This window comes from Aristolochia californica, unplaced genomic scaffold (genome assembly GCF_029961685.1).
Source record: "Aristolochia californica isolate CCGP_79_NKW_82.1479 unplaced genomic scaffold, dmAriCali1.0.hap1 SCAF_1, whole genome shotgun sequence".
Taxonomy (NCBI): domain Eukaryota; kingdom Viridiplantae; phylum Streptophyta; class Magnoliopsida; order Piperales; family Aristolochiaceae; genus Aristolochia; species Aristolochia californica.
The window spans coordinates 50,705,466-50,721,790 of record NW_027181770.1 but is presented as its reverse complement, the minus strand read 5'-3'; the positions used below and the strand labels follow the sequence as shown (position 1 = coordinate 50,721,790).

Genomic DNA, 16,325 nt, shown 5'->3' with positions numbered 1-16,325 from the left:
GTGTTATAGTTGTAGCTAGAATAGAATTAATTCAGGTGGAGAGATAATGGAAGAATACATGTTCTTGCTCACGTAAATCAGGGTTTCAACTGATTTGATGCAACTCGTGCTAGGACTTGAAGGCCTAGCTTAGGGGGCAGCCTTGGCTCACGTTGATGGTTGTTCTTGCTCTGTTTCCGTGATGATTCCCCACCAAGAGGAGTTGCTCTAATCCTTCACATGGAAGAACCAGAACTCTTCCTTTTTGCTGCTCGTCAAGAGGGAATTGAACCCTACTTGTTGTTGACACTGTGGGAAGACCCTCTCTTTGGGCTCTGAAAAGGGGCAGGAAGGTCCTCTTCCAACTAGGGATGATGGTGGATGAAGTTGGATGTCAATGGAGGGTGAAGGATAGGTTGGATTTTTAGAGTAAACCCTAAACTCGGGATCAAGAGGTGATCCCAGCCTATTTACACTAGGTTATTCTAAAATCTCAAAGCTTACCTATTTCATTCATTCTTTTCCCTTAAATAGATCACATCATAGAGTTTTAGGGTTAGGGTTACAATAATTCTCCATAATGCCCGTACATATAAAAGTAATTAGAAATAACTCCTACTTGAAACAATATAAGAAATAAATCTTACTCAAAGTAATAGAAGAAATGAATCCTATTGAGTGAGTTGTTGTTACCTCCTTCATTGTGTGACTCGGTGTACTATTGAGTCCACAACACTTCTCTTTTCTTCTCCACTCAACCCTAAACTCTTTTAGTATGAAATCCTAGTATCTAATGGAATCAAATGAGCTACAATGATTTTCTAGCTTTGAGACTTCTACTCTGCTAGCTGATCACCCTCTTGTGACATCTGCAAATCCTTATGAGGTTAGTAATCCTACATCCCCTCTAGTTATGTTTGTTCGTCATTTTGATTATGGACCCATAGCTCTTCGTAAGGGTACCAGTTTTTGCACTAAACCAACTTTTAGTTCTCATCCATTCTCAAATTTTATGTCCTCATTAGTTGTCCTCAAGTTGTTGCTCCTTTCTTGATTTCTTCTCCTCTATACCAATTCCTCAGTCATTGTTGATTTTTAGGACTCCATGGATTAACTCATGGAGAAAAAAAGAGACAGCGTATTTGGGAGAAAACAGGAGGAAGAAAAGAGGTTATTTATAGATGAATAAAATTATAATATTATAATAATACCCCTAAAACTTAAAATAATTACATCAATGCCATCTTTATGAGATGACTATTTATTTACCATTATGCCACCACTGTGTGGGCCTTCTTCTTGGTCTATGGCCTTGAACCCATCTTCTACCTCTCTTAGATGTGTGGGCCTTCCTTGGTCTTGTGGGCTTGAGGGTTTGATCTCATCTTCTAACACACTTGGATGTGTGGATCTTCCTTGGTCATGTGGGCTTGGGCCCATCTTCCAACACCACCTCAAGTTGGGAAGTGAGAGACATAAAAAATGCCCAACTTGTTGCAAATGATATATAGTATCTTCCTGTATAAAATGGCAAACCATCATATCTTCCAACACTCCCCTTCAAGTCGGTGGTCTCTTTGTTCATTTCCAAGAGACCCAATTGGCATAATATAAGAGAGTAAAATCACTCATAGTCATAAGACAAAGCTCAATACTCCTGTCAAATGGTCATAGTAAAAAATAATTTCCACTCAATTTCACAGGCAGAAAAGTAGCCTACTATGGGGCCCAGAGTCTACCCATTTTCTCAGGGTTGCTCAAAGAAACACCTCTTAGGTGAATAATAGATTTGACTTACGATGGATTTTAGGCACAGTCCTATCCTCTATAAGTATCCCTTAGTTTGTTTCTGTGACACCCTATCTTATTTGAAATTAATGTGTTAGCTACGTTTAGGAGAAAACTTCCCATAATTTTCTATGCAAAGGAGCAAAATTGAATTAACTATTTTTAGGAAATTGATATCGAATTATTTGGTTTATAAAACATATTATATAGCCTTTTATGATAATTAAACTCTCATAGAGATACTTAAACTTTTATACTTTATTTAATATAATTTTTTTTTGTAAATGTTGAATTTATAGAAAAGATAAATACTGCATTGACTTATTATAATCAGAGTACATAAACCTCTATTTGTAATAGAGAAAGATTCCAATTACAGTCAAACTTCCTTTGTCCCAATTACAATAAAACTACCTTTGTCCCAATTACACCTAAACTCTAATACTTAAAGATAAGTCCTAACATAATTAAATAACTCAATATAAATAGAAGAAAACATAACTCAAACTAGAACTCTTTTATGTGGACGTGACCAAAAGATAAAAATGCCAATTCATGGCTATCTTTGTGGGTCCCACTTGATTTTCCAACCAGATTGTGGTTATCTTTGTGAGTCCTTCTTGATCTTCCAACCAGCTTGTGGCTATCTTTCAGAGTCCCATTGATCTTCCAACTTATGTTATATTGATCTTTAGCTCTTGGTAATCATGGTGGGTCCTACTTCTTATGGGCTTGGGCCCATCTTACAATCTCTTAGATATGTGGGTCTTCCTTGGTCGTGTGACCCATCTTACAATACTCTTACATATGTAGGTCTTCCTTGGTGTGGTCCATCTTACAATACTCTTAGATATGTGGGTCTTCCTTGGTCGTGTAACCCATCTTACAATACTTTTACAAATGTGGGCCTTCATTGGCCGTGTGGGCTTGGGCCCATCTTCCAATACTCTCCCTCAAACAGGGGGTAAGAGAACATCATGAACTCCCAGCTTGCTGCAAATGATGCATATGATTTTTTTGTATAAAATAGGTCATCCATATCTTCCAACAGTATAAAATGGTAGTCCTCCATATCTTTCAAAATGCACTAACTCTCTCTATATTTTATAAAAAAAAACTATTTTTTAAGAAAATGAAGCACTTCTAAAAATCTATTTTTATTTACATCTTTTTTCTTCTACTTAAAAATAGATAAACTTCCTAATAGGTTGTGTTTGGAATGCATAAAGTGGAGAGCAAAATGAAAATAAAAAAAAAAAAGTTTTTTTTTTTTTTTGGATGCTCACGAAAAATGAGAGAGAGAAGGGAAGAGAAATACAATTTCTCTTGTTTGGATACAAGAGAAAAATGAAAAATAAAAGAAAAATAGTAATACTTTAAAATTTTGATGATTAAAATTTTCTCTTCAATTTCTATTTCTTTTATTTTCTCCCCAAATTCCATCATTTTGTGAGAGTAATATTTTCTCTTGTTTTTTCACTCAATGATTCTCTGTTGTCAAACAACAGAAAAAACCTTTCTTTCCTCTTTTCTTTTTGGTTCTAAATAGGCCCTTAAATACAGATCAATTTCGTGATACTTAAATATTTTTTGAAAACGCTTAGATTTTTGTTTGCTACACATTTCGAACCGCCACTAACTCGATGGAATGGTCGTTCTGGTGAGCCACGAAACGGATCTATGAGCTCCAGGAGTCTCCCGCCACTAACTCAAGGGATCTATGAGCTCCAGAAGTCTCCCGCCAAAAACACAAGGGTTTTCGCGATTTGAAGCGCATGCCTACCAGCTGTTCGATGCTCTGACGCTATGGGAATAGATCATGCTCCTCCACCTTCCGCAAATCAAATTCCGCCCCACCGTTCGGTTCTTCTGCACCTCCAGTGTTTTCATTACTACACTTCTGCAGGAATGCAAAACCGTTGTGGAAGCCCGTCTTGTGCACCAACAAATCCTCACAACAGGCCTTCACCTCTTTCCCTCTCAGACTCCTTTATCAACTGCCATTGTTGGCGCGTATCTCGCGTGCAATGCACCAGTCGATGCACTTTTGACTATCGAACACCTCTCGCCTTCCGCAATCTTCTGTTGGAATGTTCTCATTCGTCACCACGTCCGAAATGAACGCTATCAAGAGGCTCTGTCCGTTTTTTACCGGATGCAGAAGCTTGATGCAAAGCCTGATCACTTCACGTTCCCTTTTGTACTAAAGGCCTGCGGCGAGCTCCCGTCCTTCAGGCGGGGTACAGCCGTTCATGCTGTTGTGTGTCGTGACGGCTTCGAATGGAACGTCTTTGTCTGCAATGCTTTGATCTCGATGTACTACAGGTGCGGCTCGTTAGAAGACGCAGCTCGTATGTTCGAAGAAATTACTCAGAGAAAGATTGATGATGTTGTGTCATGGAACTCGATGGTAGCAGCTTATATGCAGAGTGACGAGCCACACCATGCATTACAGATATTTCGGGCAATGAGGACAAAGGCGGAAGCGGTGAGCCTGGTCAATGTGCTTCCTGCTTCTGGGTCGCTTGGCTCTTCATTACAAGTTAAGGAGCTTCATTGTTACGCTGAAAGAAACGGACTTTTACGGGATGTTTTTGTTGGAAACGCAGTAGTTGATGCCTATGCGAAATGCGGTATGATGGAAGAAGCGGTAAAGGTTTTTGATCGCATGGAAGTTAAAGATTTGGTATCCTGGAATGCTATGGTGACAGGATATGCGCAGGCCGGAAATTTTGATGGCGCTCTCCAATTATTCACTCGAATGCGAGAAGATAGCATTCAACTTAACGTGGTGACATGGAGTGCAGTGATCGCTGGTTATGCACAACGTGGGCTTGGTTACGAGGCAATAAATGTTTTCCAGCAAATGCAGCTTTCACGATCCCAACCAAACGCTGTTACTATCATATCTCTTCTTTCAGCTTGTGCTGCCGTGGGTGCACTTTCAAAGGGTAAGGAAACTCATGCTTATGCTCTTAAACGCGTTCTGAAATGGACCCACGATGATGGAGACGATCTGATGATCGAGAATGGTCTTATTGACATGTATTCCAAATGTCGAAGGGCTGATATGGCTTTACAATTGTTTAATTCAATACCTTTATCGGAAAAGAATGTCGTTACCTGGACAGTCTTGATTGGTGGTTATGCTCAACAAGGTGATGCCAATGACGCTTTGAAATTATTTTCCAAAATGCTGAAAGAAGCCAATACTTTACCGAACGCATTCACCATATCATGTGCTCTAATGGCTTGCTCGCGTCTCTCAGCTCTTAGGTTTGGTAAAGAGATCCATGCATATGTAATTCGTAACAGGTATGAAAGAGCTATGCTCTTTGTGACCAATTGCCTCATAGACATGTACGCCAAGTGTGGTGATATAGATATAGCCAGGCGAGTGTTTGATAAAATGCTTAAAAGAAATGCCGTCTCATGGACATCTCTCATGACGGGATATGGGATGCATGGACGTGGAGAAGATGCTCTTTATGTGTTTGATGAGATGCGTGATGCTGGTCTAGTGCCTGATGGGGTCACTTTTGTTGTTGTGCTCTATGCTTGCAGTCATTCAGGTATGGTGGAACAGGGGTTAGAGTACTTCAACAACATGAATAGGGAATATGGTGTGGCTGCTGGTGTTGAGCATTTTGCTTGCACAGTAGACCTTTTGGGCCGTGCTGGCCGATTGAGTGAAGCAAAAGAGGTTATAGAGACAATGCCGATGGAACCGACTTCAGTTGTGTGGCTTGCATTGCTTAGTGCATGTAGAGTCCATGCTAATGTTGAGCTTGGGGAATATGCTGCAAAGAGACTTTTAGAGCTTGAACCTGAAAATGATGGATTCTATACTCTTTTATCAAACATCTATGCCAATGCTAGACAGTGGAAGGATGTTCTGCGCATTAGAAGTCTGATGAAGAGGGCAGGGATCAGAAAGAGGCCTGGATGTAGCTGGATTCAAAGGAAGGAGGGGAATGTGTCATTTTTTGTGGGAGATAGGTCCAACCCTCGATCTCGAGAGATATATGAAGTTCTTACAGACCTGATGGAGCGCATAAAAGTTATTGGTTACATACCGGAGACCAGATTTGCACTGCATGATGTGGATGATGAGGAGAAAAAATATCTTCTATCCGAGCATAGTGAGAAGCTCGCTCTTGCATATGGCATCTTGACAACAGCTGCTGGTATGCCAATTCGAATCACAAAGAACCTCCGTGTATGTGGGGACTGTCATATTGCATTTACCTTTGTTTCAAAGATTGTTGATCATGAGATTATAGTCAGGGATCCAAGTCGGTTCCATCATTTCAAGAAGGGTTCATGCTCTTGTGGAGGCTATTGGTGATGGTGTGCCCAAATGATCGACTCTGTGCTTGATTATGGATTCATGTTGGTTCCAAGAATTGCTCACACACCTGTGGAGTCTTTTGATGATAATTTTTTGGAGTGAAGGGGGTATAGAACTATAATGCTCAGGTTATGAGTAAACAGGGTGAGTACTATTTGTGTTTGTATTTTTGCAGCTGCCTTAAAATGGTGGACTAATTGCCTGTGGTCATTCTTATATGCTGAGAACCTTAAAGAGTTTGTCTGAAGACCCCCATCTGACCCATACGCCCGAGTTAATATGTCAATTTTTATTTTATTTTTAAATTTTTTGTTACTTTCATGTATTCGGAGGAATGTTCTCTGTTTGTAAGAATTTTATAGCACCAGGAGGAATATGATGTACTTAGTGACTGGTACTTAAGCTCATTATTCAGTAAGAGTACAATTACCATGTTCCTTTATCTCATATTGGGCGTCCATTGTCATCTTCTATTTTACCAACATTTACATGGCAATACAATTGAATGTCTGAAAAGAAACTTTAGGGAAGAAAAGAAAATTGAGAACAAGGGAAAAGGGTGATTGAATTCAATGTGAATAAGCCATACAAGCCAATCAATTATCAAGCAGCAAAGGAACCTTTTCGTACCACAGGATGAGCAGCCAGGGTTTTATGTAGGAAGCAAAGAGTAGCGAGAATCTATCTTTGAGGTAATTTGACATGCCTGTTTTCTTTCTACCTATAAAGTTGTAGCAAGCGATGACAAAATGGGCAGAACGAGAATGACGACAACAAGTGTTCCGAGTAATATGGCGATACAAGTCCACTTCCTTGAGCTTTTCTGGTGCTCCGTCGCCGTGTGAAGCTGCTCAGTCCCTCGCCGTACAAAGGAACTTGCATGTGCGACATTGCTTTCAATATCGTTGAGCTGCTGTCCCTGTGCTTCAACCAAAGCAGCCATATCGAGAAAAACTTGGTGGAGATCAAGAAGGTGTTTCTCAATCTCTTTGACAGCGTCGTGGCGTTCCTGGATCTCCGAGATGGTGTCCATGATTTGGCCTCTGCCCTGCTCCTGTATGGCCTTCTGCAAAAATGTTTCACTTTCTCCTGAGGAGATTAAATTTTCAATGGTCTGTTCATTAGCCTTCTCGCCGGTAATGGTGAAATACCGCCGCTCCACTGTCTCTTTATACTCGGCTGTCATCTTGGCCCTCAGGTCTTGAAAATTATCCATGAGGTCCTTGAGTTTCTTGCCGAGGCCACTGACGACGGACGTCCGGGTTCTGTCGGCAGAACTGCCGGGGCCGCATCCGGGGAGCCTGCGGTGTGCTGCATTGGATTTATCGAGAGCCTCCAGCTTCCCCTTGATAACCTTGACTCGTTTGAGCACCTGTTCGACGTCGGAGTCCATGCGTGCACGGAGTTCTTTCATGGTCTTGGCATTGTGGACGGTCTTGCTTTCCTCGTTGAGGTCCTGGAGCTGCTTGTAGAGGCGATCCACCCAGCGCATATCATCTTTAACGTTCTCAACATCTTCGAAAAATCTGTCGAGGTTGACGGTCTCCTTCCCCTCGCCTCCTTCCTCAATGGCCATGTGTTCCATATCATCCATGTGGACCTGCTCCTTCAGGCCCGTGTACTTCTTGAAGGAACTCGAGAAGAGGTCGTTCATGGCTGCAACACTGTCTGCCTACGAATTGTCTTCTTTTTTTCTTGAGTCTTAATTTGATGGATGGCTTCGCGGTCTGATCATGTATCACGATTATGATACACTCTGGGTTATTAAGCAGGCGTTCTCATCTGCTAGCAGGCAGCATTAGACGCCGAAGAAAGGATAGTGATTGGACAGTATGGAAGAGTTTATAGTCTGCATTCTCATCTTCATGTCGTCGTCTGTTTCTTGTTCTTCTTCGTCGTCGTCTTCTTCTCCTGCGTTTTCGTGGTTCTACAACGTGTTTTGATCAGGCATCGGGGACATGATGGAGAAGATACTGAAATCTAAAGATTTGACAAAGAGAAGAAAAGAAGAAGAAATTATTCCATGGACGACGTCAAAGAAAATAAGAGAAATCAAACGGTAAAAAGAATGCAAGGAAACATGGTTCAAAGAGACTGCCACGTGGTGGTTCCAACTTTAACTAAAGCCCGAATAGGAAGCTCTTCCAGTCGCTCTTTTTGTCTTTCCTGGACGCAAAAACGGAAGGACGACGATACAGCAGAATAGAATTACTGTTTTTTTTATCCAGCAGAATCGAATTACTCCGTATGAAGAAGAGATTCTTTTAGCGAAACAACTGTTAAACGTCTCTCACCTCGCCCCTCTTTTACCTCTCCTATTCCGCATTTTAAACCCTTATTTTTTTTCTTTTCTTGCATCTGTTCTTTATTAAGCAAGTAACTCTCTCCTGTCACCCCTCCATCACCTTAAGATGTTTCCAGAGACAAAATGTTGGAAACCTGTCCAGGAAATCTAAAATCATTTGGGCCATGGCCCCTCATGACCCCTACAGGGAGCTAAGCTCCTAAGTAACTCGGGCCAGCGTGGAACCAAAGTTTTTTTCCCTTTCTTTTAAAGATTTGGCTGGATCAATAACATGAAAAAGAATTTACTATTGATCAAAATTAGAAATTAGATCAATAGTTAAGATTGATAGAACCTAATAGTGAGTTGCTCGAAGATCAAAGTCAAATACTCAATTAATAGTCAAAATTAGAGTTTCGATCAAAATCAAAGTCGATCGCTGAGATAACAAACCAGTTGATGGTAAGGATGAAGCCAGTTGCACAAATCTCAGCTAAGATCAAATCAAAGGGGGAATGCCACTAAGCAACACCTAAGAGGCACATAAATTAAAGAGTTGGTACATGAGTGACACGTGACATCACAAGAAGGTTCCACCCCATACAAGAAAGATGACAAATAGCATTACAAGAGAATGCCACTCAAACAAAGAAGATGGCACCTTAGGGTATGTTTGGAACTCCATGAAAATAAAATAAAATGAGAATTTGACAATTATTATTCCCAAAATTAGTTAGTGAAAAAGAGAATTTGATCATAATCTCATTTTCACTAACTATTTTTCGGAATAATAATGGTCAAATTCTTATTTCTTTTCTTTTCTAGGGGTTCCAAACAAACCCTTAGTGACAAATAACATAGTAAGGTGAGGTCTCACATCCTCATGAAATGAAGAATGAGTCTTGCCATGTAGCCTTCTCCCCTTGTATGTGAACCTAGTCAAGGGGCAAGGAGAAGATAAGGGTGGGGTGGTTGAACCACCCACAACAACGATGCCCACCCCCTATACACACACACACACACACTATAAATAGAGGCACTCTGAGGATTTTGGGAGGAGAACTTAGAGAACTCTTGGAAGAACTTAGAGAGAAATTTCCTAGAGAATTTTATTAAGTTTCAAGTTTGTCAAAGCTCCATGGTGAGAAACTGGAGTTGTGCTCTTGACGCTGCAAATCTTAAGCCAGTTTGAAGCCCTGTCAAGTGGAGGCTACCAACAAATTGAGACTAGTGAACCAAGGAAGTTCCAATACATCTATCAGATTAAGTGACGTTCGAATAAAATTCATGTGTGGAGATCGAATTAGAGTAAATTGAAAGTTGGACTTACATCACTTGAAACTTTGTAACTTCCTTTTGTTGTTGTACCCACAGTCACACCGATTCACGTAGTGGACCTCTTGTATGTTGACACATTTGGCATACTTGATATGACAATCTCTACATCTCTTCTCCTTCTCCACTTTAATAGTATCAACTCAATAGCGTCATTCGAAAATAACAAAGGAAAGGGACTTAATGTTGTCAACTTGACTTCTACTTACCCAAGCATAAGGCCCTATGATCTAATTGCCGCCTACCCACATGCCTTCAAGACAATTACTATGAATTTGTGTGCTTCTTCCATTGTTTGTGTGAGTTCAGTCACTTGTGCTATGACAAATAATCTCTCCACCAACGAACCTTCTAGGAAAAGAGACAACAACAAAAAGGTTTTTTTTCTCTCCAGAAAGACTCAAGGGTGATAAAGTTACTCAAGCACAATGGTGACATCACCAATACATAGCCCTCTCACCAATTCTTCAAAGTCACGACTTCATTCTTTAAGCACAACTCTACTGCCTTCAATGATCATGCATTTTGAGAAACATTGAGATGTTGCTTCTCTAGTCAGTGGATCAAGTCTTCCATCCTCCTCAGAGGCTGCTTCACCCTTTGCACAACCTTTAATCAAAGTTACCAAAATGATGACTCAAGCGAAAATGCTTGAGGACCATATGCCTAATCTTCATCAGGAAACAAAAGAACGAGATGAGCAGATCTTGCCCAGAGACACCCAAATCGCGTAGATCATGAACAAGTTAGATGATCTGGTAGCTACTATGGGAGAATTGTCTTGTTCAGCAAACAAACATCAAAGCACTTCAGTCAATCACTTCCTAACTAACATGGGGCATCTAGAGGTTTTCAACTAGTTGAAGGTGGATCCATTACCTTCAAAGCAATCCTCTAGTTAGTCAGTGGGTGGGGTAAGTATCTCAGGCATATGTAAGGCCCTGTAGTTGACACATTCGAGTACTTGGGATGTTGCTTGGGAACTGTCCACTAAAATTCTAGGAGTTCAAAAATGATAGAAATCCTAAACAACACATTGCCCACTTCATAGAGACTTGCAATAATGTCAGCATTGATGGAGACCTTCTGGTAAAGTAGTTGAGATGCTTCTTCAAAGGAAATGTGTTTGAATGGTTCATTGAACTACCATAAGAGTCAATTGATAACTAGGAGCAACTAGAGCATGACTTCTTGAGCCATTTTTACATCACCTGTCACACTATAACCTTGATCGAGTTTACCAACATGAAACATAAAAAAGGGGAAAAAAGTGATCAATTGCATCAATCTGTAATGAAATCTGAGCCTTAATTGCAAAGAGATAGCCAACTTATCAACTAAAACGGAGAGTGACATGTGAATTGGAGAGATGAGGCTTACTCTACTTCTTGCATAGTTAGAAACCTAAGGATTTTCAAGAGTTGGCAATGAAAGCCCATTACATGGAAATTTTTATTGAAAAAAAAAAAGGTGAGGGAAAGGGTCAAAGAGAAAGTTAAAATAACAAAGGAAACTCAAAGTCTCCCTCAAGGGATTTATCCAAAGAATCTCACACAACCAATATCATTGTACTTGCTAAAATTGCAGGTAAACGAAAGAAAGGTGGAGACTGAAAGTAACTAATGGAGACAATAGTAAAAAAAATCTACATTGAAGGAAAGGCAAGAAAAATATTATCCATTTCCCGACTTTGATGTGCTTGTGATGTTGGAGCAACGACTAGAGAAGCAAATAGTGTAATTGTTGGAGCCTAAAAGGATAGAAGATGTTGGAAGACCAATATCTAAATTATTGTAAATTTCATGAGATTATTGTCCATCCCATAAAAAAGTGTCTTGTATTGAAAGACAATATTCTAGAATTGGCAACACAAGGGTGTATCATCATTGATCTTGAAGATGAGACAATTGCTTCAAATTCAATGTTTTTGAAAGCATCAAAGAGAAAGTTACGTAAAAATAAAGCAGAAGGGTGTTGATCATAAACATCCCACCAAAGAAGTGAGACCCTTCCTATTGAAGTTAGGATCATCTAATTTAGTAATCATTGGGGTTGAACAAGAAGCTCCCACCCTTGCACAAATTCAAGTTCCTAAAATATCAATAATAAGGAAAGATGTGGATGTCAGAAGGACACTAAGTAAGGCAAAAGAAAAAGGTCATAAGGAAGTAATTGCATCAAATCTCACAAAGTTAGGTGACCGTAAAGGAGCATTGCAAAACAAGAATAAAAAGGATAAAAGCATTGTGAAGATGAGACCACAAAACATTTTTAGACAAAAGGAGAAGCACAAGCAAAGAAAAGGAATCACACTTGTAGACTACCTGGATGGTTCATAACATGGGCACTAGTATTTGTAACCTCGTGTTCACAACCTTCTTTCTGGCAAAGTTGAACAATAAAGTAGTGTAGCTTGTACCCATCTCTTTTTGAACATTACAATGAACAAACAAATGTGAACATAGAAATGAGTTTAAATCAATTGTCTCTAACTAAAGTTGTCCATGATGAGGTCAAGTTACCAATTTGATCGCAACAACCGCTGATCAAAGTCCTCTTACCATAAAAGTTGGTTGCTGAAGTTGAGTAACTCTAGATGCTCCACAATGATCTATCAACTACAATAGCTTCATGTATGTCATGCATCTACTTCGGGGTGGAAGACCTACAACTTGGCTCAAAATCACATAATCCACCTCTCAGTGTGTTTGGCATATACGAGATCAACCTGTGAATTGAATCCTCCTCGATTATGGTTCTATAGTTAACATTCTCCCTATATGGACCATGAAAAATATTGGGGTTATGATAAATGACTTTGCCATGTGCTCCTTGATGATCCATGGTTTCAAGAAAGAGGGTCAAAGGGCTTTGGGGAAGATCTGTCTCAAACTTTATATTGGTGAAATGGTCTCTATTGCTCTATTCCATGAAGTAGATGTCAAAATGTCGTACAACTTGATACTCGGGAGGCCTTGGCTGCATGTTGATAGGGTTATTCCATCAACTCCCAACCAATGTTTTAAATATTGCAAAGATGGTGAAGAGAAGGTAGCTTTTTGCAAATGAAAGTCCCTTTATCGAGGCAAAAGCTTCGTATGCATATGTAAAATTTATTAATTATTTAAAAAAGTCATTGAAGTAATGCATCACTACTTGATCCAGTTGACAAGAAAGATGTGTGTAAAGCCATAGATTAAAGGAGGCCATTATTAAATGCATAGCAAGAAGGCACACAATCGTTTTTGAAATCAGAACGCACAAAACCATCAGTCCTATGGGACATCCTATGCTCTTGACAAAAGAAGGATGATTTCCCTTCTTTGCATTCAAAAAAGAAAGCTAGAAGGAGTTGGGGAGCAAAGTCACAACACTCCTAAAACTTGAAAATCAAAGTATTATTGGGTTCAAACAAAGTGACTATCACATCCATTGCCTTCAACTTGTTCAAAAAAAAAAGTGTACGACCCCAATCCATATCGACTATTGGCGAGAATTGGGTACAGGTTCTCCTGAAACAAGCTTCATGAAATAACCATATTTGGTTGTCTAACATTAGCACCTACTCAAAAGAAGTTGAGAAAGAAGGGGTATGCTATTTTGGAAAATCAGTAGGGCATAGGCTACCTAGTGAAGGAATTTGTCCAAATAGTTGGGAAGACAGCAGTTGTACACCAAGTGTCCATTAAAAGGCACATATAGGAAAAGAATTGTGATTTTGTTCCAAGTCTTGAGGTTTAGCGTTGGATTGGTTTGATACTCCAAAAACATGTCCTCTAGTCTTTACAAGACTAAGTGATGAAGTTCACAAACAACTCCGCAGCCACGGAAACTATGTTCCTATTAGAAGACAAGGATGACATAACTGTAATTATCTTAGAACTTTAGTTCTTATTTTTAGCTTAGGATAGAAGGACAGTTATTTACTCTTTTTACTTTTCATCAATGTATAAAGAGAGCTAGGGGAAGGATTAGGGTACGACCTTTGAAACCTTATCCATCTTCACCTAAGTTCCTACTTCGAGTCTCTCTTCTTCTTTCTCTCTCATCTCTCCTCTCTCTTTGAACCTCTCTCCCTTCACATCTCTCTCTCTTTTCTCACCTTCTCACCAAAAGGCTTCTCAGAAGTATCTACAATGAATCCTAAGATTTAACATGATATCAGATCAGAGGTTTTTGGATTCCAAAGTTTGTTTCTACTCAATTGATAGAAAGCTGCATGGGACAAGTTACAGCTGAAGTCAAACAAACAGATAAGCGATCAGATTAAGTTTGTGTTTTTTTTTTTCATAGTTATGGGCCATGATACTTAGTGTATATGTCAAAAATGCTAATTGACATCATTCATCATGAGTGCTTCATCAAGTGTGACCTTTAACCCATGCATGCACTTGATGTACGTTCAAGACCTGCTTTTTCCTTCTACCTTCGTTGATTTAAAGGTCTACAAGCAGCATAAGGACACATGGTATAGTGCTGCATGTTTCTGAAGTTCTCACTATCTGCATCTGAACACCAGTGGTTGGTGTTCTGAACTCTGAGAAGAACCTCCAAAGCTTATTTAAAAACAAAAAATCTGAGAAGAAAGTTTCCTCTCATGAAGTGCTGCCGTTAAACACCATTGGTTGGTATTCGTTACGCTCATAAGCTGCTACCAAACACCAGTGGTTGGTGTTCCAATCCGGAGAAGAAGTCTCAATGTATGTTTTTCAAAAAAAGAAAAATAAAAAACTTAGTTTCTGAATCTTGTGAGCAAAGAATCCAAGATAGATTGAATTTTTGTGGAATCAAGATTCCTTCTTGAGGTCAGATTCTTGACTTTCTGGGCAACGATATAAAGGTTGATTCTTGCTGAACTTCTATGGTTGAAACTCCTGCTCGTGGTGAGCTTTTATATTGCTGGAGTCTACAAGTCATCGGCTAGAACCCAGGTTGTATAAGATAACATGAACGCAAGGTGAATAACGACAGCAACTCTAGAGTCCTTAATTCATGCAAATTTTCATCCCAATGGAAGTATTAACTCCTTGTTGGAATAAAAGACCTATGTCTGAGATAAAAAAAAAAAAAAAAAAGGCAACTACTCTCTTATCTCATACAACCTTCAATTTTAGTGGAAATCAAATTCCTTGCTGGGATAAAACATCTACCTCTGGGATAAAACAGCAGCAGCTTCGTTGGAAAGATAAAGGACCTGCTTCTTGTTCCCTAAGGATTCAGAGGCAGGTACAAGCTTTCATCGTCCTTATTGTGAGATAATACTTCAGTAGTTTTCAAGTTTAGAGACTGCTACTTGATGCTAACAAGGCTGTGGTACTTGTGAGTAAGGGCAGGAAGTCTTCAAGCTGAAATTCTAACTGTTACAAGGTGGGATCCACCATGATCACGTGAGATGGCATGATAAGTCATCATACGAGCTAGAATCCTTATCACGTGAGTTGAAAGATTTGGACTCCTTATCACATGAGTTAAAAGATTTGGCAATCTTTCTTGATTAATGTAATCAATTTATCTTTCCTTGATTTATGTAGATTTGGATAATCATGATTGATGTAATTAGGGATATTAGGGATCCTGTCTTATCTCTTAATATGTAATTAAAATAGTACAAATAGTCTTGGTTGAAGCATTCCATCAAGCTCTCCACTTCTCAACTCGTGAAGAATCTATCTCTAGCCTCAACATTTTTTTCTCTCTTTTCTCTTCTCTCCTCGCGTCCCGAGCTCTCTCTCTCTCTTTGCTTTTGTTCTTCTCCCTATCTCATCTTGCTCGAGGTTTTAATCATGGGGTCATAAATTTAACATGGTATTAGAGCATCCAATTTAGGATCCTCATGTCAAAAGAATGCCCTATGAAGTTAAGATCAAACTACTCATAGAAGACTCTTTGTCAAGCAAGATTGAAGCATGTGAGATAACTTTTTCATTCTTGTTATTATTACTTCATTCTCTTGGTTTTCGGATATTTAGAAGATGGTTCAGAGTTGATTTTATTGTTGTCTTCATCTTATGAAATTATTGAGATTTATGCATCTCAGATTAGAAGAAGTTTACCAAGGCAGTTTTATCAGTTTGCAAGTTCTTGGCTGAAAATTGGTTGATGTTGAGATTTTTTGCATAAAAACTTATAATTTTGTGGGAAAAAGATTTTCCTAATGAAGAAAATTATTCTTGAGCCTATTATGAGTGGTTTTTTATCCATTGGATTTCAAAAATCGAATTACTTAGCTTCTATGCTAGGCTTCTCCATTAACCAAGTTGTTTGAACAACTCTACTCGGTTATGAGTGATTTTTTTCAAGAATTTTTATTGGAAAATTAAGCATTGAATATTGTGTTTTACATAAAAGGAATCAAACACAAAATAAGAAAGGAAGTGGCTGGTTGACGCCAATCCATTTGACGAAAGATTATTATTTTTGAAGAACTTACGATATCTTCTTGATTAGGCCTGATTTTGTTTGATTTTTTTATCAATTATATCTTGCCTAATTCATGAGGAACTGAATATATATAGGTTTATCCCAAGCTGGAGTCAAATATGTTTTTGGAATGATCTTGGAAAGATCTAATTCGGAATTGTCACCTTA

At 39.1% G+C, this 16,325-nt stretch overlaps 2 protein-coding genes across 2 annotated transcripts; one reads left to right on the top strand and one right to left on the bottom strand.

Moving 5' to 3' along the window:
* Positions 1-3,586: 3,586 nt before the first annotated feature.
* On the top strand, positions 3,587-6,484 carry LOC137948410 (pentatricopeptide repeat-containing protein At5g16860). The gene has a single exon (XM_068794499.1). It carries the CDS (start codon positions 3,587-3,589, stop codon positions 6,113-6,115), a length of 2,529 nt encoding a protein of 842 aa, XP_068650600.1. The 3' UTR covers positions 6,116-6,484.
* Positions 6,485-6,839: 355 nt separating this feature from the next.
* On the bottom strand, positions 6,840-7,772 carry LOC137959852 (syntaxin-124-like). Its single transcript, XM_068807252.1, has one exon. It carries the CDS (start codon positions 7,770-7,772, stop codon positions 6,840-6,842), a length of 933 nt encoding a protein of 310 aa, XP_068663353.1.
* Positions 7,773-16,325: the final 8,553 nt, after the last annotated feature.

Coding starts and splice junctions, on each gene's coding strand:
- LOC137948410 (XM_068794499.1), top strand. CDS start 3,587: ATGCTCCTCCACCTTCCGCAAATCAAATTCCGCCCCACCGTTCGGTTC.
- LOC137959852 (XM_068807252.1), bottom strand. CDS start 7,772: ATGAACGACCTCTTCTCGAGTTCCTTCAAGAAGTACACGGGCCTGAAG.